At 44.7% G+C, this 26972-nt stretch overlaps 1 protein-coding gene across 2 annotated transcripts in view; it reads left to right on the forward strand.

Moving 5' to 3' along the window:
* Positions 1 to 1126: 1126 nt before the first annotated feature.
* Positions 1127 to 26972, forward strand: part of GLRX3 (glutaredoxin 3) — a 29761-nt gene continuing 3915 nt past the window's right edge. Inside the window, exons 1-8 of one of the 2 annotated variants that reach the window (XM_031462013.2) lie at positions 1127 to 1241; positions 6630 to 6738; positions 14699 to 14773; positions 15515 to 15716; positions 20461 to 20633; positions 20868 to 20929; positions 23019 to 23076; positions 24802 to 24854. In XM_031462013.2, coding sequence (XP_031317873.2) covers positions 1153 to 1241; positions 6630 to 6738; positions 14699 to 14773; positions 15515 to 15716; positions 20461 to 20633; positions 20868 to 20929; positions 23019 to 23076; positions 24802 to 24854 — 821 coding nt within the window. In that variant the 5' untranslated portion in view covers positions 1127 to 1152. The remainder of the gene's footprint in view (positions 1242 to 6629; positions 6739 to 14698; positions 14774 to 15514; positions 15717 to 20460; positions 20634 to 20867; positions 20930 to 23018; positions 23077 to 24801; positions 24855 to 26972) is intronic. The other variant, XM_031462014.2, reaches the window with a different exon arrangement.

Here is a 26972-nt window from a genome sequence, read left to right on the forward strand (position 1 = left end):
CGCCTGGCTCTAACTCTGGCATGGGGACAGAGACACAGTTCCTGCCCCTGATGAGAATTGGGGCTGGTGGAGACCACAAGCAACGCTCTAACTTGGCGAGCGAGATGTGCACATGGTCAAAGGGCGCACAGGTGCCCTGAACACCCTGGGGAGGCTCCATGCAACGTGCACTCAAGCTCAGTCCAGAGCCGGAGGACCCTAGGAGGAGCTCCAGTGTCTGGTTGAAAGCAATGGCTATTGGGATGGAACTACAGCAGGAGGGGAGCTTTGGAGACAAGGCCGGGTGCGGTTTGGGGACAAGACAAAAAGATACGCCCTCTCCCCTTTCCAGGTTAAATGAATGCCTGGCTCTGGAGGCAGGGGAGAGCTCTTGGCTGGGGGCTGAGGATACTAGGAACATGGACAAGATTCCCCAGGCCCGAGAATGCGTGGGAAACATTGGAATGGGAGGTGGAAAGGTGGTGAGAGGGCACTACCTGGAGTGTTCACATTAGGAGGATGCCAGGGAAGGCCCCGAGGTTAGAGGGGCGCGGGTCCTGGAGGCCTGAGGAAGAGGTCCTGGAGCTGGGAGCGTGGTGCCGGGAGGCGGCGCCTCTGCCCAGGCGGTGCTGCCCGGAGGTCACAATGGTGATGGGTGTGCGCGCTGGCTGCGCCCAGGGGTGGCACCGCCTGGGGCGAGTGTGCCGGGACTCGCCGTGGCACGGGTTCGGGTCCTTCAGGACCGAGTTCGAAGCTCCTGTCAGTACTGAGGTTCAGAGATGGCGCAATCTCCCTTTCCCTGACCTCCCGTTCCATCCCCACCTTTCATTTCAGATCAAGACCTCAGGTTGTTAAATACACAACTCACATCACACACGCGCGCACACCCTTCTCCCAGGTGCTGTACGGAGCGCCGGGGCCCAGAAGCCGCAGGAATCTGCACTCCGACCTCCGGGAGCCCCGGGAGTCTGGAGCCCCAGCGCACGTTTCTGACCCTCAGGAGCCGGGGTCGGGAGCCGCGCGCTCCCTCCGGCCGCTGAGGAAGCCCCGCCCCCCGGAGTCGCCGTCTGGGCGCGGGCGGGCCCAGGGGGCGGGGCTTCCGCGCGCAGCCGCCCCGAGGCCCCGCCCCCGCTGGCCGCCCGCGCTCGATTGCTCCTGTCTGGCGGCTGCAGCATGGCGGCGGGGGCGGCTGAGGCGGCGGCGGCCGTGGTGGAAGTCGGTTCCGCGGGGCAGTTTGAGGAGTTGCTGCGCCTCAGAGCCAAGTAAGCGGGGCGGCGGGCGGCAGCGGTGAGGGGACACGCGGGGGCCGGCCTCGCGGGCGAAGGCGGGCGGCCCGGCTCGGCCCGGCCTGGGCGGAGCGGCCGGCGCGGCCCCGGCCCCCGAGCCCTGGCCTCCGCCCCGGAAGGGGAGCGGGGTCCGGCCGCAGACTCGCCGCCCGCCGGGCGCCCGAGGCCCGGGTCCCCACCCGCCGCCGGGCGCGGCGACGCGGTGACTCAGCCCCGGGCCGGGAGGGGCGCGGAGACCCCGGCCCCTTCCCGCCTGGCGGCGGGCGGGCCTGGCTGGGTCGGTGGTGCTGCCTCCTTTACGAGGGGCGTTAAAGGTGGTGGGGAGCCGGCGAGCTGCCTTGGTCAGCTGGCGCGGCCGTAGGCGAGGGTTTCCTGTTTCATGAATGGGCTCAGCCGCGGTCTGTTCAGTTGGGCGCACGTGCCCCTCGCCCTTGGGAAGGCATCGGAAGGAGGCCGCGGGGATGCGGGGACTCTGGGGATAGGGGGAGCCCCGAACAGTGTGGGTTGTCGCGAGTCGGCGCTGGCGGGCGCGCAGGGGGGCTTCCCCGGTATGGCCTCGAGGGGCTGGGCAGTCTCCCGGGGCGTTACCGGTGGGGACGGTGGAGCTCCAGCCTGGGAGCCGGGCCCCGGCTCAGCCCCCCGCTAGCCCTGTAACCCCTGCGCAGGTTTCATACCCGGGCCTTTTTGCGGTGCGATGGGTTAGGACGGCGCCCGCCGGGGGGTGCGGCGTGAGCGTGCCGCGGTGCCCTGCCGGCCGGAGCACTCGCAGGACCCGAGCCCTCAGTCCTTTAAGTGTGGGACGGAGTGCCTGTGTGGCGTTCACGGGCACGAATGCTTATTGATCTCCGTTCGGTACCGAATTTGAATTCGAGGCAGGCAGTAAGTACTGTGGGAGAGTGGCGGAGATGCAGGGTGCAGGTGAGGGGGAGAGTTGCCTCTTGAAAATGGGAAAGGGTGAGTTCCTGTCTTACTAGTGGTTGGCCCAGCCTTACAGTGGTGAGGTTGAAAGTGGTAACCGAAACAGCTCTGTCGGCGTGGGAATTGTTAAAAAAGAAAAAGTGGGGGGTGACGTTGACTCATTGATGAAAGGTGATTCATCCTACACTTCACACATCTTAATAGCAGCCCGTTTGTGGAGTTCTCCAGAGTGACCTCTTGTAAAGAGCAGGACTTGTGTGGACCTGCCCTTACTAAGTGTTCATCTTACTGTCACCTGGAAGACTATTTTGCTTTTTATGTGTTTCACGTTTTTGTTTTTATGTTTCACTTTTTAAATACAAAAGCCCTTAAAATTATCACAATGGGTAGAAGTTTAAATGTTAATACCATTTCGATGTGTTCTTGCCACTGGCCTGTGCTTGAAATGAGCCAGAAAACGGTTTACCTTTTCCTTGGTGCTTAGTTTAAATGGGCATATGGGAAGCAATGTGGAGAAGGAACAGATCTCTGCCACTTTTTTGTGAAAATGGAAGCATGTAAGAATATTAAATAGTACTTGTTAATGTAATCATTTAAAGTCTACAAATAATTTCTCAATTTTAAAACTTCATGTGAATTGAAAATTATTTTACTTAAGTCATCTAATCAGTTGTTTATGTTACTGAAACCTTAGCTGGTTTATACAGTGGGGATATGCGTACCAATTTGCAGAGTAATTATGGTTTTGCCTATTTGTAGAATACTTAACAGTCTACTACTTTATGATTTTAATAAATGGTGTTATCTGCAGGGGAATAACTGTAGGAGCACAACACTTGTAATAATAGAGAAAACAACCATTTATTGAACACTAATTATTTTACTGATGAAGAACCCAGGTTCATCCCATTGTTTAAAATCACATTAGTTAGGGTTTGAACCTCGTGTTTCTCTAAAGGTTCTCCTTAAACATTATGTACCCTGCCTATTGGGCCACCATGAAGGTGGAGAGAACACTATCACATGTAATCCCAGAGTGGGTGACAGCATTTGTATTTGTTTCAGGTTTATGTCCTTATGATGCTTGGCATCGTGTACTTAATTGGAAAGTGGACTTAAGCATCTACCTCTTAGAATGTTGTGCGTAATTTAAAATAATAGCATTAATATCATCATCGTGTTTTCAGAGTGCTTACGTGTTTTTGTTGGTATTCCCAGCATCCCATGGTGTTAGTTATTGCTGTTTTATAGATGTGGAAGTTAAGTTAAATTACTCTTCAAAGCCTCATTAGTAGTAATGGAATTTAAGTTGTGTATGTGTACTTTTTTCTTTTTTACATACGTTGGCTGATACTGTGAAGAGGTTTGGCACCCTATCTGTGTTAATTTTTTTAAAATGTAGTCATATTGTGAGCATCTTCCCATGTCATTAAACAGTCTTTGATATGACTTCTAATGGCTTCATAATATTTTATTGCATGACCATTAAAAACTATATTGTTGAACAGTGGATGTTTTACAGTTATTTGATATGTAAAATACTGGGAAAGTATTCATAAACATAAATCTTTGCCTCTTTAATTTCTTCCTTAGGATAGGCATTTAAAAGTGTGTAAGAAGTTTCTGAAGGTTTCCAATTTAATTTTTACCAGCAGGATATGAAAGTGCTGTCTCACTTTATCCTTTTTTATCATCGAATATTATTTTAAAAATCTTTTTTTCAGTCTGGTAAAAGTGGCATCCTACTTTTAAGAAATTGAGGTATTACATACTGTAATAAAATGTGCAGAGCTTAACTTAACCCTCAGGTATGGTGAATTTTAACATTTGTATAAACACAAAATAATCATCATTCAAAGCAAGAATAATTCTTAGGCTCTTTCTGGTCGTCAGCCCCTCACCAGTGATCTGCTTTCTGTCGCTGTAGGTTAGTTCTGCCTGTTCTTGGACTTCATGTAAATGGAGTCACAAAGCACCTAGTCTTCCACGTCTGGCCTGTTCTGCGCAGTATGTTTTGGGGGCCCATCCGTGTTGCTGCATGTATCTATAGTCGGTTTCTTTTTTATTGCTGAGCGGTGTTCCATTGTATTAATATTTAGCAGTTTTCTAGTTTGTGGGCATTTGGGTTATTTGCAGCTTTTGGCTGTTGTGTCCTAGGCTGCCATGAACATTCTCTGGCACAGCCCTTGTGTGGGCCTGTTTTCCTGCGCACCATCCTTCAGGCCTTGGAGCCTCCCCTGCCTCCTCTGCAGAAGCTCTGTGTAGGAAGAGGTTCACACTGGGGGGTCTTGAGGGGCCAGGCCAGGCCAGGACTCAGTTCCAGGGCCCCAACCAGCTGCAAGGAAGACTAAGAAATGTATTCTGGCCGTGTGCTCAAGAGGAAGAGGAAGCAGTGATTGGTGAACTACTCCGTGGTCTCTGCCCACCTGTGCACACACTGAAGCTTCTGAGTTCCGGATACAATGAGAACCGTAGAGTGGGGGCCCTCCCACGAGTCCTTTCCCATCTCCACCTCCCAGGGTCTTCCTTTAGAGCCGCCTGCTTTCCTCTCCTGTGCCCCTGGGCAGCTCTCCCTTCTTCCTCAGTCCTGTCTGTAACCCTGTCCATTTTCCTTGGTTTCAGCAAATGACCTTGCTTCCTGCCTGGGACAACGGGACTTCCAGAAGCATCTTCCTGAGCTTTCCCTCTTCTTGCCCCAGCCTCCGCACCTACGCATTTGTTTGTTTGTAGTTTATGAATCCTTGACTCTTTTGCTCCTGACCCAGAGGAGACTGTCCATCTTCTCCAGGCGAGCTTTTCTCTCTAGATTTCCCTCTCCTGCTACCTCCAAGGCCCAGAATCCTCAGCTGTCTCTCGTGTCTTCAGCTTCTCCCTCTCCATGTGCTCTGTCTCCCCACAGAATAAACTATGAACATTTCTTGTATTGAAAAAAGCCCATTCCTCGATCCTGCCTCGATCCTTGGCCCCTCTGTTCACAGCCGAATCCCTTCAAGAGTAGGTGTCCAGCAGTCTCTGCTTTCTCGTCCTTGGTTGTCGGCCACGTGCTGCAGCCCAACTTGCTCACCTGCATCCACTGCAGCTGCTCTCACTGTTGCCGGTCGCCCTTCCTGCTGCATTGGATGCTTGTCTCCTTCCTTCTTGACTTTTGTGCGACCCTCGCCCTTGCTGTACCCTCTTAGGCCCCTCCTCTGGGCTGCCACCTGGGCTCCTTTTCCACCGTCTCTCCTGACTGAAGGTTGATGAGCCCCAGAGGCTGTGCCCTCAGCCACTGCATTATCCTCCGGCAGGGGTGAGAGTGGTGCCAGCACTGCTGATTTCTTGACTCCCAGACCTGTAGGTCAAGCATGGACTTCTTTCCTCAGCTCCAGACCATCACTGATGGCCCCCTGGACGTCCTTTCCTCTCAGCTGGCAGCTTCTGTACAGTGATTCACGGCTAGTGCACCACTAGCTGTCAGCCACTGAGCCCGAAACCTACTGTGCCCCAGTGTCACCAGGTCCTGCCCCTCCTGCCTCCGAGGTCTGCGTTGCCTCCCTTGGCTTCCAGTCCCGAGACTGCGCTGTCAGCTCCTTCTTGGCTCACCTGTATGATTGTAATGGGTTACACTTTGGTGCTGCTTTCCTGGCCCAAGAGTAGTTGGCCTTACTTCCTTTTTCCGTGTAACATGTAAACTGTGTTTTCTTCCTGAGTTTTCAGAGTTTTTGTGGTTGAGGGAGATTGTATTTGAACTTAGAATTCTGTAAAGCTGAAGGGTTTTTCAGTTGAGCATGAAGGTAGACTTAAAGATCTCTTGCTAAGATAATTTTATATGAAAACGGTTGATAGATATACACCGAGGTTCCTAAGCATTTCATCAACAGTTTATTAATCCCCTAGTCTGTTCATACTATTCATTTTTAGGAAATCTTTTGTAGCATAATATAAAAAAGTGTGTCTGTAAAGAGTGCTTCCATTTTCCCCTTTTTTCCTGCTTGCACACCTTCATCTGCAACATCTCATTCCTGTCCCTGCGGTCACCTCGTCACAGTACCACATTTAAAAAGTAAATACTAGCATTAATAGTAACAACACATCTGCAGTCATTTTTCACTAATATTGTGCCTTGACTGCAGAAATCTAGTTTCCGTCTTTCCTAAGGGTCTGAAAACATAGTTGATTTACATGGCTAGTAGTTGAGGTGGATAAATAATCAGAAACACTTCATATGAGGTAAGTATTGACTCAAGGAGTACCACTAATTTGAAAATTCATCCAAAAGACTCTCAAGACCTTGCAAGTCATCATATTTCAGTCTGTGTTTAATACAACAAAATTCTAGCAGTACAAAAACAATTCAGACAGTTCTTTTTAAAGATTTCTTTGCTAATGGAATCTAATCTATATCAATATTTGCTTGTTTCTAAAGCTACTGTAATTTTTTCAATCTGTAACTTTATGGATTTACAGGTCTCTCGTTGTGGTCCATTTTTGGGCACCATGGGCCCCGCAGTGCACCCAGATGAATGGCGTGATGGCAGAGTTAGCCAAAGAGCAGCCTCAGGTTTCATTTGTGAAGGTACTGTATTTTCAGTGTCATACCTTTTATGAGTTTAATTCTGACTTACGGGTTAGAGTACATTTTGTTAACTAATGTAAGGGAGGAGTGGTGTGGAATTCTGCATGTTTATAGTTGGTGTTGGGATCTGTTATTTTCATAGTAGCTTATTCTTAAAAACCTTAAAGTGGTTTTGCACATCTCAAGTACTAAGTGGTGTAAGACTCACCACACTTTCCCCAACACATGCTCGCGCGGGAGGACAAGGATGGGTGGGTGGAGGCGGGGGAGTGTTTGTGAGCAAAAGCGGACGAGATCATTAATTGTGGATAGTTGTGGTTTTAATATAGTAAAAATATTAACAAGACTTATTTCATTGAAAAACTAGGTGTCATGTGGAAAGTGATTAAAGGAAGTGTGTGTAAAGGCTGCTAGGAGGCAGGGGGCAGGAAGAGGTTGCTGTTTGGGACTGGGTGAACGCAGCCTGCGGGAGAGCCGGAGAGTTCTCCTAGCCTGCTGGGCAGAGGACAGGCGAGCCTGTCCTCTCTTGCTGCCTTTGTTTTACTTCGTTTTGCATGTTGCCTTCTTTGTTTTGCCTCTGGTTTTCCATACTCTTGAGTTCCTAGTATCTGTCTATCTTGGGTGGGTAGGTACTAGGACAGTGAGCCTTGTGACTGGGTTAGCTCGCTGGGGTTTAGCACATGTATTGTTGTCAATTAGGACTTAGTACTAGCTTAGGCAACTGGGCCAAAACGTGAGTTGAATTATCTTAGAAATGAATTTTTATGAAGAGAAACCCACCCTGTGTTCAGAAGCTGAATCCTTAGGATTAAAAAAACCAAAAAACAAAACCCAAAAAAACCCAAAAGGCTTTTTTTTTTTTAAACCAGAGCCTGTGGGTTCAGAGGGTGTTGGCAGGTGTACCTGGATAAGAGGGTAAAAGTGACATCAACTGTGTCTGTATGTGTACACTTTTTATGTGAACTAAAACCACAGAATTCTGACATTAATTCATTTCTATACATTTTCAGACAGTCTGTGTGTAGACAAGGGTGCTTTGAATAGGCATTACACTTGGATGGTTCAAAATCAAAACAGCGTAAAAAGGTGTACGTTGAGAAGGCTCACCCTGCTCCTCCCCGGCAGCCTGGTTGTCCCATCCCATAAGTAACTGCTAGTACTAATTCTGTATGAATCCTTCCCGTGTTTTCTTTATGCAGACAGAGCAAGTATGAATGTAATAGTTAGCTTTTTAAAATTTAAGGACTTATTTAAAATTCCAGTGAAATGTGTAATGTAACCTTAGAATGTAACCCTAAAATGTCCAGTATAAATAATAGAAGGGGACATTAAAACTGCATGTTTGGTTAGTGATAGAAGATAATGATTACAAGTGAAATGAATGATTAAACATTTCAATCATAAGATTAATCAAGATGATGGTAATTGTTGTAAGTCTGCTTTTGTGTGTATAATGTTACTGGTTTGGGTGACACATTGTCCTTAGCTTCCATTTGAATGATTTATTTAAAGTGACTATAGAATTACTTCTCACACTGGTACCAAACTTGGCAGGGAGATTTTAAGTTGTTCAAGTGCTTAAGTGTCTCAGCAAGCCAACGGTTGGGAAGCTTACCTGCTGGGGACACCTGAACCCGACTGCACCTGCCCTTCACGGGGCGGGCCACTGTGCCAGGCGCGCAGTCTGTCCAGGTGTCTTTCCTTTCTGGAATTCACTCTGTGAATAGTTTTTCTTTCGGAGACAGACAGGCTGTGTGGGGTTTGTTAGGTAGGTAACTTCAAAGGCCACAGCGCTGAGCAACAGTGAGCCAGTGAGAGGCAGAGTATGTGAGAGGCCGCTGGCATTTCCCCGCCAGAGAGGAGTGCGGCTCACTTAAAACAGCTTTCTTAGAGCTTTTTGAAACTTCTGGGGTATGGAACTGAGATTCTACCACCTTAATACCCTCTGTTTTTTTAATTTGATTTCTTGGTTTTTTTTTTAGTGACTGCAATTGATCGGCATTTTTGACTTATGAAGTGTACCAATTGTTCATTCTACGACTTAGATTTACAGAATCGTAACATAAGTGATCTTACACACTATGTTTTTAGTATTATGATTGTAAAGCTTCGTGATCGTCAATTCCCTGTTTTGTAGAAGATGGTGAAATACCCTAGAAAAGCGAGCATACGTTTTTGGTCCCAGTAGTTTGCGCTCATTGGAATGGTTTGCTGAAAGGCAGGCTGTCGCATTTCCTGCATCTGAATCCCCTCATTTCCTGGCCTGATGATGTGATAAGTACACCCGTGCTCCTTCCGGTGCCACCTGTTGCGCTCACCTGCGTGGGCTGCCGTGTCTGCTCAGGTCCTGAGGCTGTGTCCCCGTGTTTTCACACCTCCAGGGGCTTAGAGGAAACACATAGGTTACTTCTGTTGGTAAAGTCTCACAGAAACCTTACATTTATTAAGAATAAAATTAAATAGCTAATTAAAACGTCAAGTGCCTTTGCTTTTCAGGTTACATAAAGTCAGCTTGTTAGCACTTTAAAATGGAAATACATGTTTATTATTAAATCATACTGTTCGGTAGGTGGAGTCTTTCAAGACACAGTGTGATGGAGAGGTGGGGAGGAGGAAGAACGGCATTGGGTGATGAAATTTGGTACCTGAGTCGTTCTCATGGCCAAGTCAAATCTGCTTTTTATAGCAGTGGCATTTATTATTTTTAAAATTTTACATTTGATTTTGTTATTAATTTTATTTTTTAATAAAAAGTTGGGTATATTTAAGGTGTACAACATGTTGATTTAAGCCGTCTCTTGTGTGTGAAGTCTTCCCTGTGTCTCTCTATAGCTTTTTTTTTCCTTTTGCTCTGAACTTAGTCTGTGTCGTTGGTTGGACTCTTAGTCAGGGACTGTCCTGTGTTTTCATCTGCTCTGCCATTGTGTTCGCGTTGTTTGACTCCTTGACTAGATGGTGGTGCACTAGAGGTAGGGGCCTTTACTTTAGCATGTTTTCTTTTTTTTTTAAATTGCTTCCTTTAATGCCAGTGGCTCCTGCCTCCCCCACTTCCCCCACCCCTCATCCCAGCTTAATGCCTCAGTCCTCTGAGGCCGTGGTGCTCATTTGACCATGTAGTGCACTTTGGTACAAAAACTCTCCAAGTCAGACTTACCAGCCACCTGGTTGGTAAGATTTTATATCGCTGTATTTCATTTAGTATTAATCATGTTTGTATGGTAGCTGCTGTACTTGATTTTATGCCCATATTAACTTCAGATTTAAGGTCAAGGGAACAGAAGGAATTATATACTTAAATTTGTATTTTTTGATTCCTTCAAAAGTAGAAATCTTTATAGTTTGATTTATTCTTAAATGTGTGGCCATCTTAAAGATACAGCTCATACTATTTAATTTCTGAAGGTTTATATGATTAGTATCTGTAGCTTACACTGTTTAATTCTAAATACCTGTACAATTAGTATGTGTAAGCAGACAGTGTAGGGCGATCTCCAGAAGGGTACCAGCCAGCTGTATAAACTAGGTGCTAACCAGCTGAGTTCCTGTCTTGTTGGTGTCAGAATATTTGTCAGTTTATTTGGCATCTTAGCATATGTGGGATTCCTGTTGTAGAAACTCTAAAAATGTCTCTCAGATAATTCTAGTAGAATTGTTAAATCTTAAAAATATCCTACTTTTAATCTATGCTGTCTTGGTAATAAAAAAAAACCCCACAATTAACATAGTTTATTAACTTACTGGGTTAAATTTGGCAAGTCTTAGAACAGGTTATCAGAAATGTTAATTTAAATACCATTTTGATATTTATACTTGAATATTTGACAAATAAAGAATTTGATTTTGAAAATTTTTCCTTTTGTATCATGTCACAGAGTAGAAAGAAGCCTCTGTATGAGGTATAACAGAATGCCCCAGAATGGCAGGTGTTTTGTTTGCTTGTTTTCCTGTTGAAGTGTAGCTGATTACACTGGAATGTTAGGTTTAATCATTCTCACCTTAACCTTGGAACCTCAGTGCCACCACTGGCAAGTGGCCATTCCCCTTTTCTGGTTTAGGCATGGTAATAACCACCGTTAGCTCAATATTCTGTCAAAATTATTGAACACTTAATTATATGCTACAAATGATGCTAGTCACTGGGAATACGGAACAGTGAGGATATAGATAATAAATGATAACATATTGCCAAGGTAATTTCAGATGGTATTAAGTTCTGCAAGAGAAATAAACAGGCAGGCTAGGAAAGATGGGGACTCGGGTGAGTGGGGGCTTTATTTGAGGTTGGGCTGCGAGGGTGTATCTAATAAGTCAGAGTTAAAAATGAAAGGTGACAGTCAGTGGAAGAGCCAGGGGAGAGCTTTTAGGCAGAGGGTTAGCAAGTGCAAACTTCAGAGGAGCAGCAGGCCGGTGGGGCTGGAGGGTAGTGAGGGAGGGGAGGCTCTGACATGAGGTTGCTGAGGTGGGCAAGGGCCAGGCGGCCTTGTGTTGGCTTATTCTAAGTGCAGTGACAGTGACGCAGTCCAGTTCCTGAGTCGATTTCTCTGGCAGCTGCGTGGAGAATGGTTTGAAGAGGTAGGAGTGCAGACAAGGAGTGGGGATGCCAGTTGGGAGGCTGTTTCACTCCGCCAGACGTGAGGTGCCCTGGGCACTCGTGGGGAGAACACTGAAATGACATCATGGTCTGAGTCGGCTTATATTTTGGAGGGGGAACCCAGAAGACCTGTTGATGGATTGGATGTCGAGGGTGAAGGAACTAGATTCATTAAGGTTGTCTCCTTTCTGATTTGAGCAACTAGGTGGATTAAATGAGATAGAGGTGCCCTGGGGGGGAACAGGTTTAGTGGGAGACATTAGTAGGGATCTGGGTGCAGATGTCCAGTGTGTGGCTTGGAGGTGAGGGGAGAGTCTGGCCTAGATAGAACTTGGGTGTCGGTGCCATATCATAGCCTAGATCCATGGGCTTGCGTGAGACCACTCTGGGAAAATGAGCGTAGATGACAGAAGTGGACCCAGAAGCATGTCCTGGGACATGCAGCCCTGTGGCGGCTGGCCGGAGGTGATGGAGGAAGTCAGAGGCTCAGTCGAAGAGTTAGGGCGAAAGAAAACACAGAAAGCCAAGGGCAGGGTATCAGAGGAGGTGGGTGTGGTCATGCGTACTGAATGGCACTGAAAGGTCAGTACAGTGAGGAAAAAAGCAGTGACCGTTGGGTTTGGTGAAAAGGCAACAGGGCGTGTGGAGTGGAGCGTGGCTCTGGAGTCAGACTGCCTTGCTCCACCACGCAGCAGGGTTGTGATCTTGACCAAGGTTATCTGGCCTCTTTCAGTTCCAGTTTCTTCCGGTGATGACAGCACGTGGTGTGAGGTTAAATGAAGTGAGCACGTGATGTGCAGTTGGAGTGGTGTCTGGCCTAGAGTGCGTCATGACTGTAGCCCCTGTTCTCACAGTGGCCTCTGGTGACCCCTGGTAATTGAAGATGATGGAGAATTCCTCACCTCTGGATTCATCTTGCTGCAGGAACACCTCCCTGCCCTCCTCACCCCTCTCCCTGCGTGGGAAGGGTCTGAGGTTGGCATGCACGATACAGGAAGCCTGTGTTTCCCCCAGAGGCATTCTGGCTTGGAGTCCATTCTGGAAATGTTCATATTTGTTTGGTCCTGAAGTCATGTATAAAGCCTATCTTTGAAATTTGATCTTTTTGTTGTTGTTGTTGTTGTTGTTGTTAAGAGTAGAAAAGTTAACCATAGTATGGTGAAAAAAAGCTCAGGCTTTGTAGCCGCATGAACATGGGTTTGTTTCACAGCCCTGCTGCTTGTCACCAGTGCCTGGACAGGCGGCCCCTTTACCTCGCCCCGTGCGGTCGAGGTGCTAGCACGGCCCGCGTGGTGCAGTCTGTGGAAAGTTGAGGCGCTCTAGGAGCTAAGTAAAGACCGTCGTGGTTTACGGCACAGTGAACGCCTCCGTGGAAGATAGCTCTTCTGACCATCTTTGGTCTCATCTAAATGCACATCATTTTTTAATATTTATACACGTATTTTTTGCTTTCCCTGTTATAACTTGTGTTGTTTCATATCCAACAGCAGTATTTCCGAACAGCCTTAGTGCTGCGGAAGTTCCCGCCTTCAGATGCCCTTGATGTGCTGGGCAACGGCTTTGCCTTTAATGGTCCTCCTGGTCTGGGCTCAGGAGGATTTGTCTGTCACCACTGCCTTTGTCTGACTAAGATCTTGTCTTCTGGGAGCTCATTTGAGGGGCGCACGTGTACTGATCCTCCTGGCTTCAGCAGGATTTTCAAGAGCATCATTTGCCTCCCAGAAGAGCAGACAGTAAGGGACCCCACTGGGATGCAGCAGGGATATGAACTCAGCTTTTAAAAGCAGATAGGATTTTGTTTTTAAGAGTCAGGATGCTACCTGTTTTGTTCTGGTTGGTTGAGACTGTATTATCTTGTTTCTAGTTAGTGTTGCCCGTTGTTTTTGATTTGTGTGACTTTTCTGTTAGAATCCAGGAGTTCTGGGATGGGGATCTTGACTGAGCTGGCCCAGCGCCTAGTGTGTGGTGGGCACCAACTGGATGTTAGTCGGAAGACAGACAGCAACCAACTGCCTTTGTCATCACCTTTCTGCTCCTCTTAGGTCTGAGTGTGGGACTGAATGAAAGAACATAGCACAAAAGTTTCTCCACCCTGAGAAGTTAGCGTCTGTTCTAAACAGCTATCTCTGCTGCTTTCCCTTCTCTCTGTTCTTTTTTTCAGTTTTATTGGACAGCTGACATTAATTTTAAAATGTATATAGTTTTTCACATAAATACATTAAAAATGAAAATAATGAAAAATAATGTTTCAAAATAAAGAAAAAAGAATTAAAGTGGCAGAGGATCACCCAAGAATATGTGCGATGGAGGATGCAGGCCAAAGACAGACTACTGCCTCCCGCTTTATCATCCTCGTTCATTTGAGTAGAAACACTGCATTGGTTAAAGCTCTAGATAAAAATAGTATCTCAAGCCCAGTGGAAATCTTTCATGCTTGGAAAAATACAGTGTATATATTTTAAAAATTCTTAACAATATGACATCAATAAATTTTATTTCCTACAGGTATATTGTGAATACAGATTTTTATTGGTTTTAAAAAGTTTATATTACATGGAGAGTCCTGTGAAGGAAATATACATTATGTCAGTTTTTCCCACAAATTATACTGTTTATGAAGTCCTACATAAAAAGCTTACAGTAATTGTGTTCTAATTATTTAGAAAGTGTGTTACTAAATACGTTTAAATCCATGTATTGGATACCACATCATGTCTTGTTGAACTGCTTCAAGGAAATTATCAAACAGAATGCGGTCATCTTATTTAAAATGCATTTAAAAGTGTGAGTAGACCCAGAAGTAAGTAATTTAGCAAGATATCTGCTTAGTGTCCAGCAGCCTTGCAGGAGTTAAAAGTAAAATTTATCAGACATCAATAGTTTATTGAAGAAATACTCCTTTTTGCTTCATAATTTGCAGAAGGCTGCAACTGTCAGTCATGATGTACTGCCTCTTGAAATTAGTCAATAGAGCAAACAGCAAGAATTGCTGTGGGCAGAAAATAAGCACTGTAATCATGACATAACTGGGGTCAGTGATTTATGGATTTCAATATAGTAGTAGCTGCATATGATTGAAAATTTACTAGGTCACTAGTGCACCAAAAATTTTATTCACAGCCTCCAGGCGTCTTTTGAAATGTGCAGCAAAATAAAAACCTCTGAACCTGTTTTGACACCACAGACTCAGTGGATGACATGCCAGCCCAGTGAGTCTCATTTAAATGTAAATGTGTCATAAACTTCTGTACCATACTCTTTAAAAAAAAGTCAGCTACTTGAAAGGATAATGCCTGTGGAACTGATTTACATATTGAAGTAGTAAAAGGGACCTTTTTATAATCAAGCTTAAATTCTTTTATTTTAAAGTTGGAAGCCGAGGCTGTTCCTGAAGTATCTGAAAAATATGAAATTAGTTCTGTTCCCACCTTTCTGTTTTTCAAGGTAAGGATAAAGATGGCAGAAGAGACTGTCTCTGCAGGGGGCCGCGGGGCTCTCTGTCTTGGTTCCTTCACCTGCTCCCCTGACCCTTGAACGTTAGGCGTTTGGTTACTCCTGGCCTTGCCCTTTCTTCTTGTAGTGTCATTGTTTGCTTGCCCTGGGGGTCCTGGAAAAGTGACCCGGACTGTGGGGGTCTAGCGATCAAAATTAGAGAAAAATCCAGATGCATGGCTGTAAAATAAACCCAAAATGTCCCCTGAGTTGGGTTAGAATTTGGTTGTTTGGGGCATGTGCCAGGACATAATGAAACATCTGGCTGGTTCTGGTTTGATTAATGACTCTTTTAGGAAGTGAGTGCAAATCTGTGCTTCAGGGCACCCTGGGGTGTTACCATAGTTTCCCAAATACCTCATTTATACTTAATAATAGATTGATCCCTGCAAGGGTGGGGAAGTCCTTTTTGTTTTAGGTTAGACTCTGCTCTGGTCTGAGTTTGAGATGTAGCAATGCGTTCCTACCACGTTCCCAAAAAGGAAAAAAAAGACAACATTTATTTATTTCTAAAATTGAGATGCGTGGCTGACAATTTATAATCAGATATTTTAGAAACTTCTCCAGTAATAGTGCTGACCTCTTCAAAAGTCGGCTAGAACTGTGGATTTGTGCTTGTTATGATCTTGGAGCCTAAAATACAGAGATGATGAAGGAATGCGTATGTATTCTAAATGCCTTTTTTAACTTTAGAATTCTCAGAAAATCGACCGATTAGATGGCGCGCATGCCCCAGAGTTGACCAAAAAAGTTCAGCGACACGCATCCAGTGGCTCCTTCCCACCCAGCGGTAACGAGCACCCGAAGGAAGACCTGAGCCTTCGCCTGAAGAAGCTGATTCACGCCGCTCCTTGCATGTTGTTCATGAAGGGGACCCCTCAGGAGCCACGCTGCGGTAAGAGCTGCTGCTGGTCCGGGCGCCGTGAACAGACGAGCGCCCTCCCAGGCCGGCGAGCCCTTTGCAGGCTGCCCATCCGCTTTGCACTTGGGTCAGGCACCCTTGGAAGAGCGGAAAGGCTGTAATTCCCAGTGGGTTCTCTAATTAGGTGATGACTAGTTTGCAGTATAGACTCAGAGAATGCTGGAACCGAAAGGCATCTTGGAGATCATCTAAATGAAGATCTTTGCCGTGTGCTTCAGTCCCAGGGACATAGAGGCAGCCTTGTAGCAGTGGGACTAGGTTCCAGCCACCGTGCTGCTGCCTCCATTAATGGGCTTTGGACTTGTTCAGTTAATTTTGCTCTAACGCTCATCCTCTCTCACAGCACCCTCCTTTTCCTCACATAGTCCCCTCCAGCAGCTCACACGTCTGTTCGGGTTGCGGTAGTGTTCCTGTGTCTGCCCTGCGCACTTTCCCTTCCCTGTTGTCTCAGCGTCTGGTGCTGCGTTACTCGCCCAGTGCTGTCATTTCCAGTTTACAGCTGCTTGTGATGTAAAGATTCCTAATTCTGTGGCTTATAGTCACTCTTACTGCCTTACCACTATATGTTTGTGATTTCGTCTTTAAGTAAGTTTAAGAGTTGCTTGACCCTTCTGGTATTGGGTTTATGTTGTTTTCTTTTTGCTAAGCCTCATGCAACATTATTATGCTGCTTAACTGAGCGTCTAATGCCTTTTGATGCTGTTGCTGAGACTCTTAAGAGTCTCTGTTTCAGCTGCGCAGGAGGGAATGAGATCGGTGGCAGTGAAGTTGAGTGTGCTGTTGATACGATTATTGCATGTCCAGTGTGACGTTGTAGAAATAGCCAAGCTCCAATATAAACTTAATTATAAATTCTTCCTTATATAGTGAACAAATTACATATTAAATTATGAAAAGTTCTAGTTTAACAAATAAAGTTTCACCACAAATTCTATCTTAGAAAAATAAAGAAATTTATCTCTCAGTTCTGCTTGAAAATTTTCCTGGCCAGAATTTGCATGTCAGATGCCTGCTGTTTATGTATGGAAGGCTCACAGTCTACACGAGAGTGAACCAAAGATGGCAACAGAGTCTGTGTTTTGGTTGCTTGTTTTTAATGGACACTGAGGCTGGTTCACTTTCTGCCATCAGGTATGAAAATCATTCCTGATACTTTGTGTGGAGACCTGATAACAAGGACTTAACAGTGTCAGCCCAGTGGGTTTATCCAGTACCTTCAGTCAGGTCTGCAGTGCTGTGGAGCTGGCTGTGAAATGTGCACGAACCCGCAGGACAGGTTGTATGTAGTTAACCTGTGGTAAAGCCAGTGCAATAGTATCTTCTTGGGATGCAACAGTGGTGTTCTCTGAATCTTTTCTGAATGGTGACCTAGTGAAACTGGCAGGCGGTGAGAACTGAAGCTTGGGGAAGGTGTGCTAAGACGCCAGAGGGAAGGTGAGGTACTGGAAAGCATTGCTGACTAGGAGTCACGACAGGTGGGCTGCAGTCCTGACTGCCCCACGCCACCTGCCTCAGTAGCTTGAGGCACAAGTCAGTTACCTTCCTTGTGCCTTCAGGTCTTCCTTGGTGGTTTTGGAGGTTGGAGCCAATCTCAGAGATCCTTTCCAATTCAGATGTTGTATGGCTGTTCAGATAAATTAGAATTATACTTAGAAATAATCATTTTTCTGCTTACCTTTTACTTCATTAGACTGAATTTATGACATATTTTAGCCACTTTTATATTAACTGAGTGTCATTTAGAAGACTGTATAAATATCAAGTAGACTAAAAGAGCTTTGAAACATTTCAGAGCAACGTGAAAAACACTATTATAGACATTTAGATAATAATTAGGAAATTTAAAAAAGATTATTAGATACACATGATAAAGTTTCACTCTGTACAAATACCTATTTTATTTTTTATAATTTTTATAACTACATTTTTACAGGCTTTTCTGTTTTCCACTACTTCGGTTTCTGTTGCATCTCCTTCTATCACGTGTAGTGAACAGATCGTTTTAGAGTGTTACTCTTTAAAAAAGCGTCTGCTTAAGGAGGAATTGGAAGAGTCTTATTGTGACTGCCCTGCCGCTCCCTTCACTGACTGTTCTGCATGCCCTTCTCGGGGGGCAGTGCCACACAAACGTCTTATCTTTAGACTGTTCTCTTATGAGAACACATGTGACTTTCACCCTCTTCCTGTTTAGGGGAAAACTGTTTTTGCTTTCCTGGTGTTACGTTAGAGATGAGGTGTGGGCAGAGCCTCCTTTCTGAAAGGATGGCCATCGGCTCTGATGAACTCCAGCGGCCGGTGTTTCTCTATTTTGCACAGAATTCACTTTGAAAGCACTGCCATCTCCTTTTGACTCCCTTTGTGGAATAGAGCTATGCTTGATTTTTGGTTAGTGGGCCCCCACCTTGTTTTCAGTTAATCAGAAAAACATGGATGAATAACATTTAAATTTCCTATCAGGGAAACCTTGAGAGCCATTTCACGGTCTGCCCTGGAGTCTACTTTGGCTTCAGCCCAGCCTCTGCGCTCATCACGACTCTGTCTTCTTAACCTTTGCTTCTGGGCTCTGCCTACAGAATTGTGTAGTGTGTTATGAGCCTGACATATTGATAGGGTCTCAGTCGTTAAAGAATGAGATTATCCTTATTCTCTGCTCCTCGGGAGGACAGGAAAGCAGGCTCTTGTGTTTTAGGACGATTTCCAAGAAGCACTGAGATGCCCGTCTTTTTAAACAGAATGTCAAACCCTTGAATATGCAGGTTAATTAAGTTATTTGGGAACTCTTGTATCTATTTCCATTAACAAAGCTTTTAGCAAAGCAAAAGGTGTTTGAACTACAGTATAGAAATTTCTCCTGCAGTGAGAGTCCTCTAACTGAGTTTTTACTTTTTAAATCAGACACAAAAGCATTGCAGGTTCCAAGGGTTTTACTGTTGTCAGATAGTGATGAAATGTGGCGGTTAGGCCCCTTATTCATGTCTTCTGTCATGAGTAGAAATGATTGTGGATAGAAGTGTTTCTGTGACAGTTAATTTAAACATGGTTTTTTTACTTTTAAATATTTTTATTACATGCATGCATTTTTCTTCAAAAAAAAAGTGTGTAAACATTTTGTTATTAGAATAAAGCCTTCTCACTATTTTATCCTTAAGCATAACATTTCCAGTCTGCCACTTTAACCCTTAAAAATGAAACACTACCAATCAATCTTTCTAGTCTGCATGTAATTGCCTAAAGCTAAAATAAAGCTTTTCCTCAGCCAGTTACAGTAGAAATGAGTTAATATATTGGCAACAGAATAACCATCAGCAATCAGCCGTTAGCTGTTTACTAATGAACTCCCAGATGAATGAAAAAATTTCAGAATCAGTGTTTTACTTCAGGCTGTACATGAACGCAACACTTGTAGGAAAAGCAGCTCATACGCTACACAAATAAATACTGGTGCTTCATCTCAATGAACGGCAGATCTAAAAATGTCTGGAGCTCAGGAATAGATCCATGTTTTAATAGTAAAAGTGCTTTTGCATGATGTCAGGTAAAACCTATTTGTACAGTTAATCTTACACTGAATTTTATGATTTGATTTTATTTGAAAATAATTGCAGATGCTGTTAAGTGTTACGGAATTTTGAACCTGAAGAATAGGTTATTCTCCAGTGAATTACGGCTGTATTTGAAAAGAATGATGGAATGTGAAAGAGTACAGTACATACTATTGAAAAACAATCAGGAAGAATTAGCTTATGGAAAGAAAAATAACCTCTTTTCAAACAAAACTAATAGATTTATGAAAGGCTGATATTCACACTTACGCTTCAGTACTAAGGTCATAATAGGAAAATGATGTCAAAAAAGTACAGAACAGAAATGTGTCACAAAGTATAATAAAATCATGGAACATAAGATTGTCACTACAGTGCAGTAAAAAAAATCACATTACATACTACTTTGGGGAATATAAATAGTTTTAAAAAGGAAACTGTCAAGTTATGACACAAGATGAGAGAGAGTACCGTCAGTCTGTTGACAGTTCATATACAACAGCAGAGAAGATAGCTTTGAAATTCAATGTGCTACATCCATTTTAGACTAAAAGAGAACACATTTCTTCTTTATTTTTAATTTATTCTATTGAGGGATGGTAAAAATTGAGAACTACTGAAATGGATACTCAGAAAGTAATAAAAGGCTGTGGAAACCAAACAGAATTGGATTCCAAGCATGGTCAAGTAGTAGTTAAAAATAACTCATGGAGTTTATTTCGTTCACCCGGTGTGGATTCTCGTGGGCACACAGAGCAGCAGTCCCTGGCGGATGGAAGTGCAGGCGCGGAGGTGGCTGTCCAGGGCTCACCTGAGCCTCCCCTCGGTGGGTGGGACAGGGGCCCAGGCTCCAGGTCTCCGCTTTTTGGCCAGTACTGTTTCTCCTGCAATAAAACTGCCCCTGATACTGAAGAGGAACTCCAATAAATACACACACACTTTTGTTTTAGTGTGTTAAAAGGTTAAGCCATACCTGAACATGTGGTATGGTTCTAGGTCAGAGAAGGGTTCTTGGAGTTTGTTTTCTCTTTACATACTATTCAGCCACGTTAATTAAGTCACTAGTGAAACACAGGCAGACATCTATGTTTAGCAGATAATATGTACTCTAAATTAATTTTAAATTGTGTGTATGTGAGAGAAGTAAGCTCTTTATTTTCTTTTTCTGTACACAGGTTTCAGCAAGCAGATGGTGGAAATCCTTAACAAACACAATATTCAGTTTAGCAGTTTTGATATCTTCTCAGATGAAGAAGTCCGTCAGGGCCTCAAGACCTATTCCAGTTGGCCCACCTACCCCCAGCTCTACGTTTCTGGAGAGCTCATAGGAGGACTCGACATAGTTAAGGTTAGGCCTGAGAAGTCTGTACCTTGCAAAGAGTTTTCCTTTTAAGTGTGCTTTTTGTTAAGCGCTGTGATAAATGTATAGTGTGAATTTCTTAATCTATATTTATGAATATGAATCTGAAATAAATACAAAGTATTTCTGATGACATTCACTGATATTCTGTATTCTGGTATGACCAAGGAGATTTACGTTATAATAAATATTGTCTTAAACTTACACGTGCATTTGTCTTAGGAGCTGGAAGCGTCTGAAGAACTAGATACGATTTGCCCCAAAGCTCCCAAATTAGAGGAAAGGTAAGTGTTTCAAAAGTGTCAGTCTATTTATTATTTTAAAAATATTTTTAAATTTTCAGTTTTTGCATTCCTCTCTCTGTATAGAAATCAGAGATTTGTTTTTGTATGCCACGGTCATACTGTGTCGTTTGCAAACTTGGGGGGGGGTCTGATTTGGACTGGAGAAAGTTTTGCATCAGTTTAATGATTATGTGGAGGATGTTCTTTGTTTTCATAGAAATTTTATTATCTCTGCATTACGGAGCTGGGATCCACTGTCTTGGTGTCCAGGTTTAGTCACTGTCCCTGCTCGTGGCATAAGCTGGGCTTACTCGTGTTTTCCTTCATGGAGCCCTGCTGCCCCTTGCTGTCACCAACTTGTGGGGACGCTGGGGAAAGTGCCATGTGGGAAGCAAATGCCTTCCCTGGAACTCATGTGTAAACATTTTGGGGAATTTTCATTGCCTTTCTAAGAACTGTGATTGCTTAAAATTCAAGGAGGTTTTGGAGCTGTAAAATCTGTTTTACGAAGAGATTTTATCTTACAGGACTTTTAGAATTTGGCCTGTAGGAAGACTTAAAGTTAGGATTTTAATTGTAGTAGATATTAATATAGAGGATTAAAAAGCAGTTTATTTTGAAATACAGCAGTGTATCAGCCATTCACAGTTGGGGCTTTGAGTTTGTAAGGTAAATCGTACTCTTGTAATTTTCTTGTCATTTAACACTTCGAGATTTTCTAAAAGCATTTAATAATAAACACATTTATCTGTTTTTGATTAATAAAGTAATCCTCGTAAATAGTTTGCATGTATGTTTAGCTGACCTCTTAGTGCCACATTCTCTCAAATGGTTTGCATACTTCACTGTCTTTTTGATAAGAAAGGGACGCCCTGGCCCTGGGACACTCGGCACCCTCGTCGGGTCCCACTGCTCAGCAGGGCCTGGTGGCGCACGGGGGCTTGTGTGGCCTCGGAAGACTGCTGCGCTTTTTCTGATTTCTTTTTACAAATATGCTTGTATTTGCTTTCAGTTCATTTTCCTCTGTGTTGAATACACTCTTGCGTTGTCTATGTCCCTGTCTTCATCAGACTTTCTCTCTCTCTTCAGAATATGCTGCCTTTATATCTCCTGTGATTTCAGACATCAGAAGATAACTGGCTAGAATTGTATAGAAAGTAAAATTCAATGTATTTTGAGTAATAATTGAAAGGGCTCCAGGAAAGCAGAGTCAGGAGCCCGCATTCCTGGGCTTGCCAGCGTCTGTGTGGGTGGGCAAAGGTACCTCTCGGTTCCCTGGATGCAGGTAGCTAGGTCAGCAGGTGAGTGAGCGGGAGCTTTCTGAGAATTAGCAGGTCTCACCCTGTGACGGCTTTGTGCGTGAGCTGTGTGTTCCATTTGTGACGCCTTTGTTCTCTGAGGAGGTGTTGATTCGTCAGTGGTCCAGAGCATGTGGGAGGAGGTGCTGTGACCACCCTCAGGCCCAGAGGCCCTTCAGCAGCCTGTGGTCCTGATGTGGACTCCTCCTGAGAGTCGCTCCTGGACTGTAAGCTGTATACAGACAGTTAGCATTCCTGACAGCGAGTTAGATCGTGAGGTTTGAAAGATGGTACAAAATACCAAACATCAAGTTAGGATGAGCGCATTTGGTTTTAGCAGCTGGTATTGGCTGGTGTTCCAAGATTTAGTGCTTCCCCTCCAGGTAGGACCTTTTGGGCATTAAGAGCATAGAGCTCTGCACGGTCTCGTGGTGGAAGAGGGAACACGCATGGCTAGTTCCGAAGAATCTGGGTGGGCTCAGTGTGTAGGTCCCTTACTGAGCAATTCCTTATTGAGTTGGTTATTACTACTTTTTTAGTTCTGTGAGTTGATGGGCTTGAATTGCAACTTGAAGACACATTCGTTGCCTTAAAAAGCCATATTGTGTTTTACAGTGGCTTGGGGAGCCAGTGAGATAAGGGAAGACATCAGTGCGTTTGCTTGTTTAATACACTCAAAGCTGTGAACTCTCATCCCGCTGTCCCTCAAAGCTGCGTGTTACTCGTGAAGCGGAGCGAAGTGATGTTTAATAATTGAGCTGAGCCATTTTATGTCAATTTTCTCTCTTTAGGCTCAAAGTACTGACAAATAAAGCTTCTGTGATGCTCTTTATGAAAGGAAACAAACAGGTAAAGAACTCAAAAATGGTTTTATTTGTAATTTCTTTTGATGTTAACATCTGCAACAAGGGGACACTTAAATCTTTTTTTCCAGCTTCAGCTAATGAAGCTGTAGTGGTATCAGGAAGTTATCCAGGCCTTAATTGGTGCTTATGGAGATCAAACAGAGTAATCTACATTTTGTTTGACTTTATCATCAACATCTCAGTGGGGTGCATTTCTTTCTGCTGCCAAACTGTCAGCTAACGTGGTCAGCACTGTTAACACCGGACTGGCTCTGTGAGCTGTGGTCCCTTAGCTCCCTTAGTGTGTGACACAGTCAACCCCTGGAGTGCATTTGTGTTCTGTACTTCCCGAGTTCTGGGAACCTCCTCGTTCTAGGTTTGCAGCTCTGGACTATCCTTTAGAAGAGTCGATGATGGAGAAAGAAACCAGGGCTGCATCCTGGGGGCTCAGAACCTGTTTGATTGAATGAGTGAAACAGTTTGGCAGTTTTTATTTGTAAAGGGATGGTTCTTGAAGCTTTGATGAACATCATGTTGATTGTGCATCATTCTGAACATCAAGTTTGATAGATCACCCCACTAATAGTTCGAGCAAAGTTATCCTTTTTATTTGGATTAGAATGGTGGTCTCCAAAAACCAGCCTGTTACCTTACTTTTTTCTCAACCAGTAGTTAAGGTGGGCAGGGATGGACAGAGTCTGGCTTGTTCCAGAGATGAGGACAGAAGGCTCTGGAGGCAAAGCTGATGCAGTAAAGAAACTGCAGGGATATTCTGTCTGCCTCACATGGTGACGGGGCTGTCGGGCGGGCCACTCAGCTTCCCCTTTTGTGACCAGACAGCGTGATCCCTCACAGTATCACTTCGAGAATAAGCTTGCCATAAGTGGTGTGAAAGTTACTGTAATGTAACTGATTAGTTAATACAGCTGTTACAACGGAAGTAATAATAACTAGGAAGATGGTAATGTGAATTTCAGCACGTTGGGATCTCTAGATTAGGGCCTAGATTCTTTGACTGGTTCCGTGTATTTATTAAAACAGAGGAAGTTAATCATTCCCAGTCATCTGTTTTTTTCCTTCTTGGTGATTACTTAAAGCAAATTTTTATTCTCAAAGATTTTTTTTTTTGGAAGCCCAGGAAGTATTGATACATTTGGGGGACATAATTACTGGCACTGTTAAGATGTTTTTATGGTGCGAAATCTTTGCTACAGGATTGCTGGGATTTGGAATCCTGTGGCATGAAAAAACTAAGATTTCCCCATAACCTCAAGAAAGTTTGGCATTTATAACGTAAAGATGAATTTAAAAAGTGGGAGTGGAAGTCCCACTGGGAATAGGAAAACAATGATCCCAGCTATCGCAGAAAGGTGGTGCTGTGATCATCTGTGTGAGAGAAGAGGAGACGGGGCTGAGGTCCCAGCAGAGCATCAGGGTTTGACTCCGGAGCACTTGACCACAAAGATTGTAATGTTGGACGGACACACGGCCTCTCCATGGTTTCAAACTGAAGTAAGACTGTACATCTGGGACGATGTCTGGACGGCCAAGGTCTCCTCGTCTGACTGCTCTTGTTGTGAAGGGGCCCCGGGAGGCTGGCTGGTCGTGGTGGTGGCTGCCTTCTGCAGGTGCTGTCCCCATTGACAAAGCGTTAGATACGAGCATGCTAGTGGGCTTTGTGTGTGGAAGATGCAGTACGTCTTAAAAATGTATTTTTTTCTAAATTTAGGAAGCTAAGTGTGGCTTCAGCAAACAAATTCTGGAAATACTAAATAGTACTGGGTAAGTAAATCTTATTTTCCAAAGGCATATTTAAGAAACTCCAACTTATCATTTATGCCACTGATGCTTTTTAGTTTAAATCTATATCTGTTCATGTGTTTTTATCTTTTTATTTTTGCTATGATGTTCTGTGAATGCTTTAACTTAGACCATGATAGAATTTTCTGGCCAATGTCAACCTATCAGTAACATGAAGGAGGCATTTTGGCAACCACTGAGATGACTATCTGCCTGCTTCCTCAGGAGAGTTCATAGCGGAGTTCTTACCATGCGTAAAGGTATTTTAGGGGAAGTGTATTACAGGTTTCTAATTTTCTTGAGACAAATATTCTAGTTTCTAAATAGTTCATGAAATGGCCAGGGCACACATCAAGGTCCCTTGTCTGTGTCTGAGCAGCAGGAAGGTGACCGCAGTGCTCCTGCTTCAGGTCTCCGCAGGTTCTGGCGCTGCCACGTCAGAACAGGACCAGTGATTTTTGTGGTTAAAAACAAAGCCACTTATTTGGAGATATTTAGCACATGTTCTATGGAGTTGTCAAATGTTTTTTGTTTATTTCTTCCTTATTATTTCACAACTGCTTCTTTTTAATATTATAAAGATGCTAACTGTAGCTTTAAATAAATTAGCCAACCCTATGAAGTTACAGGGAACGTAATCTTCAAAATGTTTAGGCGTTCTTGAGCAGGGCTGAGTTGCACAGGTTCAGATACAACTTTAGGAACAAGAGAAGAGACACAGTTACCTTCAGATGACCGAGACGATTCAGAGAGCCAGTCGGTCTTGTCCTGTGGCCCGGTGGGGAGGAGGGGCTGGCTGGCTTTTGCTCATCATTTTCTCCGGCCCCTTTTCTCTGTTTCCTCTGCCACAGCTCCCAGTGGGTCACCCTCAGTCCCCCTCTTCCTAGCCCCAGCGTGTCCCCACGGGTACTGAGGCCAGGATGGGACAACGCTGGGCCCGTCACAGCTCAAGTATTTGATGGAAAGTCTCCATAACTTTGCTCCCCCCCCCCAATCTAATCCTGATTGGATGGGAGGTACCGTTTGCCCCAGAGCAGAGGCCCTTCTTGGGGGACAGAATGCCCTCCTGGCTCCAGACTTGCTAAACACCTCCCAGGGTCCTTTAACTTGAAGGGACCACGGTCTCGCTGGAGCCACTGGAATGTGGGGGGAGCTCCTGGTGCTTTGTTCCTTTCCTCCTTTCCCGCACCTGTTCCTTCCCGCCCTGGCCAAGCACGCGTGCCTTGAGGGGCGGAGTACCACGTGTTGAGGTGTGCAAGGCACCCTTCCCAGCCAGCTTTAGGAGATGTCTTGGCTGCTGTGATTACACATCTGTGTACTCTTGGGCCCAGGACTTCTCGGAGCCCATTTCATAGGGCGCTCTTATGTGTGGATTAGGAGATCTGCCTCTTCAGCTCAATCTGAAGGGAGACCTACATTGTGTGGGTTTTAATCTTTTTGCTCTTCTTTCACACATTCCTTTTCTGGTACTTGCTGCCGATTTATCCTGACAAGTTATGTTTTTGACTGTTTCCTGCACCATGGGCAATTTTCTTGGGAGCTTGTTTACTAAGCAAACAAGATTTCCCTATGAAGATGATTTTGGTTTTATGGAATTCGAGATTTGGTTTTTTTGTATGTGGTATTTTCTTTGGCCAGTTTTTGGAACTGCACATACACCCACTGTCTCCCTGCAGGGCTTCAGTCATACATTCATACTAATTCCTTGATCACCTCTTAATTTCATTCATTTATACAAGTAGTGTTCATTACACAGCTTCCAGCCACAGCGCTTTCCTGGTTTTATGTGTACTGTAAATAGCATGTGCGTTCTGAAGGAAGCCTGTTTCTGTCTGGACAGTGCATCTCCCTAGGGTGGAGGTGGCTGGCAGTGTGGCTGCCCCAGCCGGTGAGCCCCCTGCCAGCCAGTGCTTCCCAGCTTCCACCCAGGGGCGCCCGCAGGCTGCTCCGTCCTGCGCCCTCGGCAGCTTCCGAGAGGTTCGTAAGCAGCAGTCCCGAGGGGGCTGGGGATGGAGCGAGGGTGTTAACTGGTGAGTATGAGTCAAACTGCACTCAGTGAATAAAGTTTCATTGGAACCGGCCATTCAGTCCGCCTTGTCT

This window comes from Camelus dromedarius, chromosome 8 (genome assembly GCF_036321535.1).
Source record: "Camelus dromedarius isolate mCamDro1 chromosome 8, mCamDro1.pat, whole genome shotgun sequence".
Lineage (NCBI taxonomy): Eukaryota > Metazoa > Chordata > Mammalia > Artiodactyla > Camelidae > Camelus > Camelus dromedarius.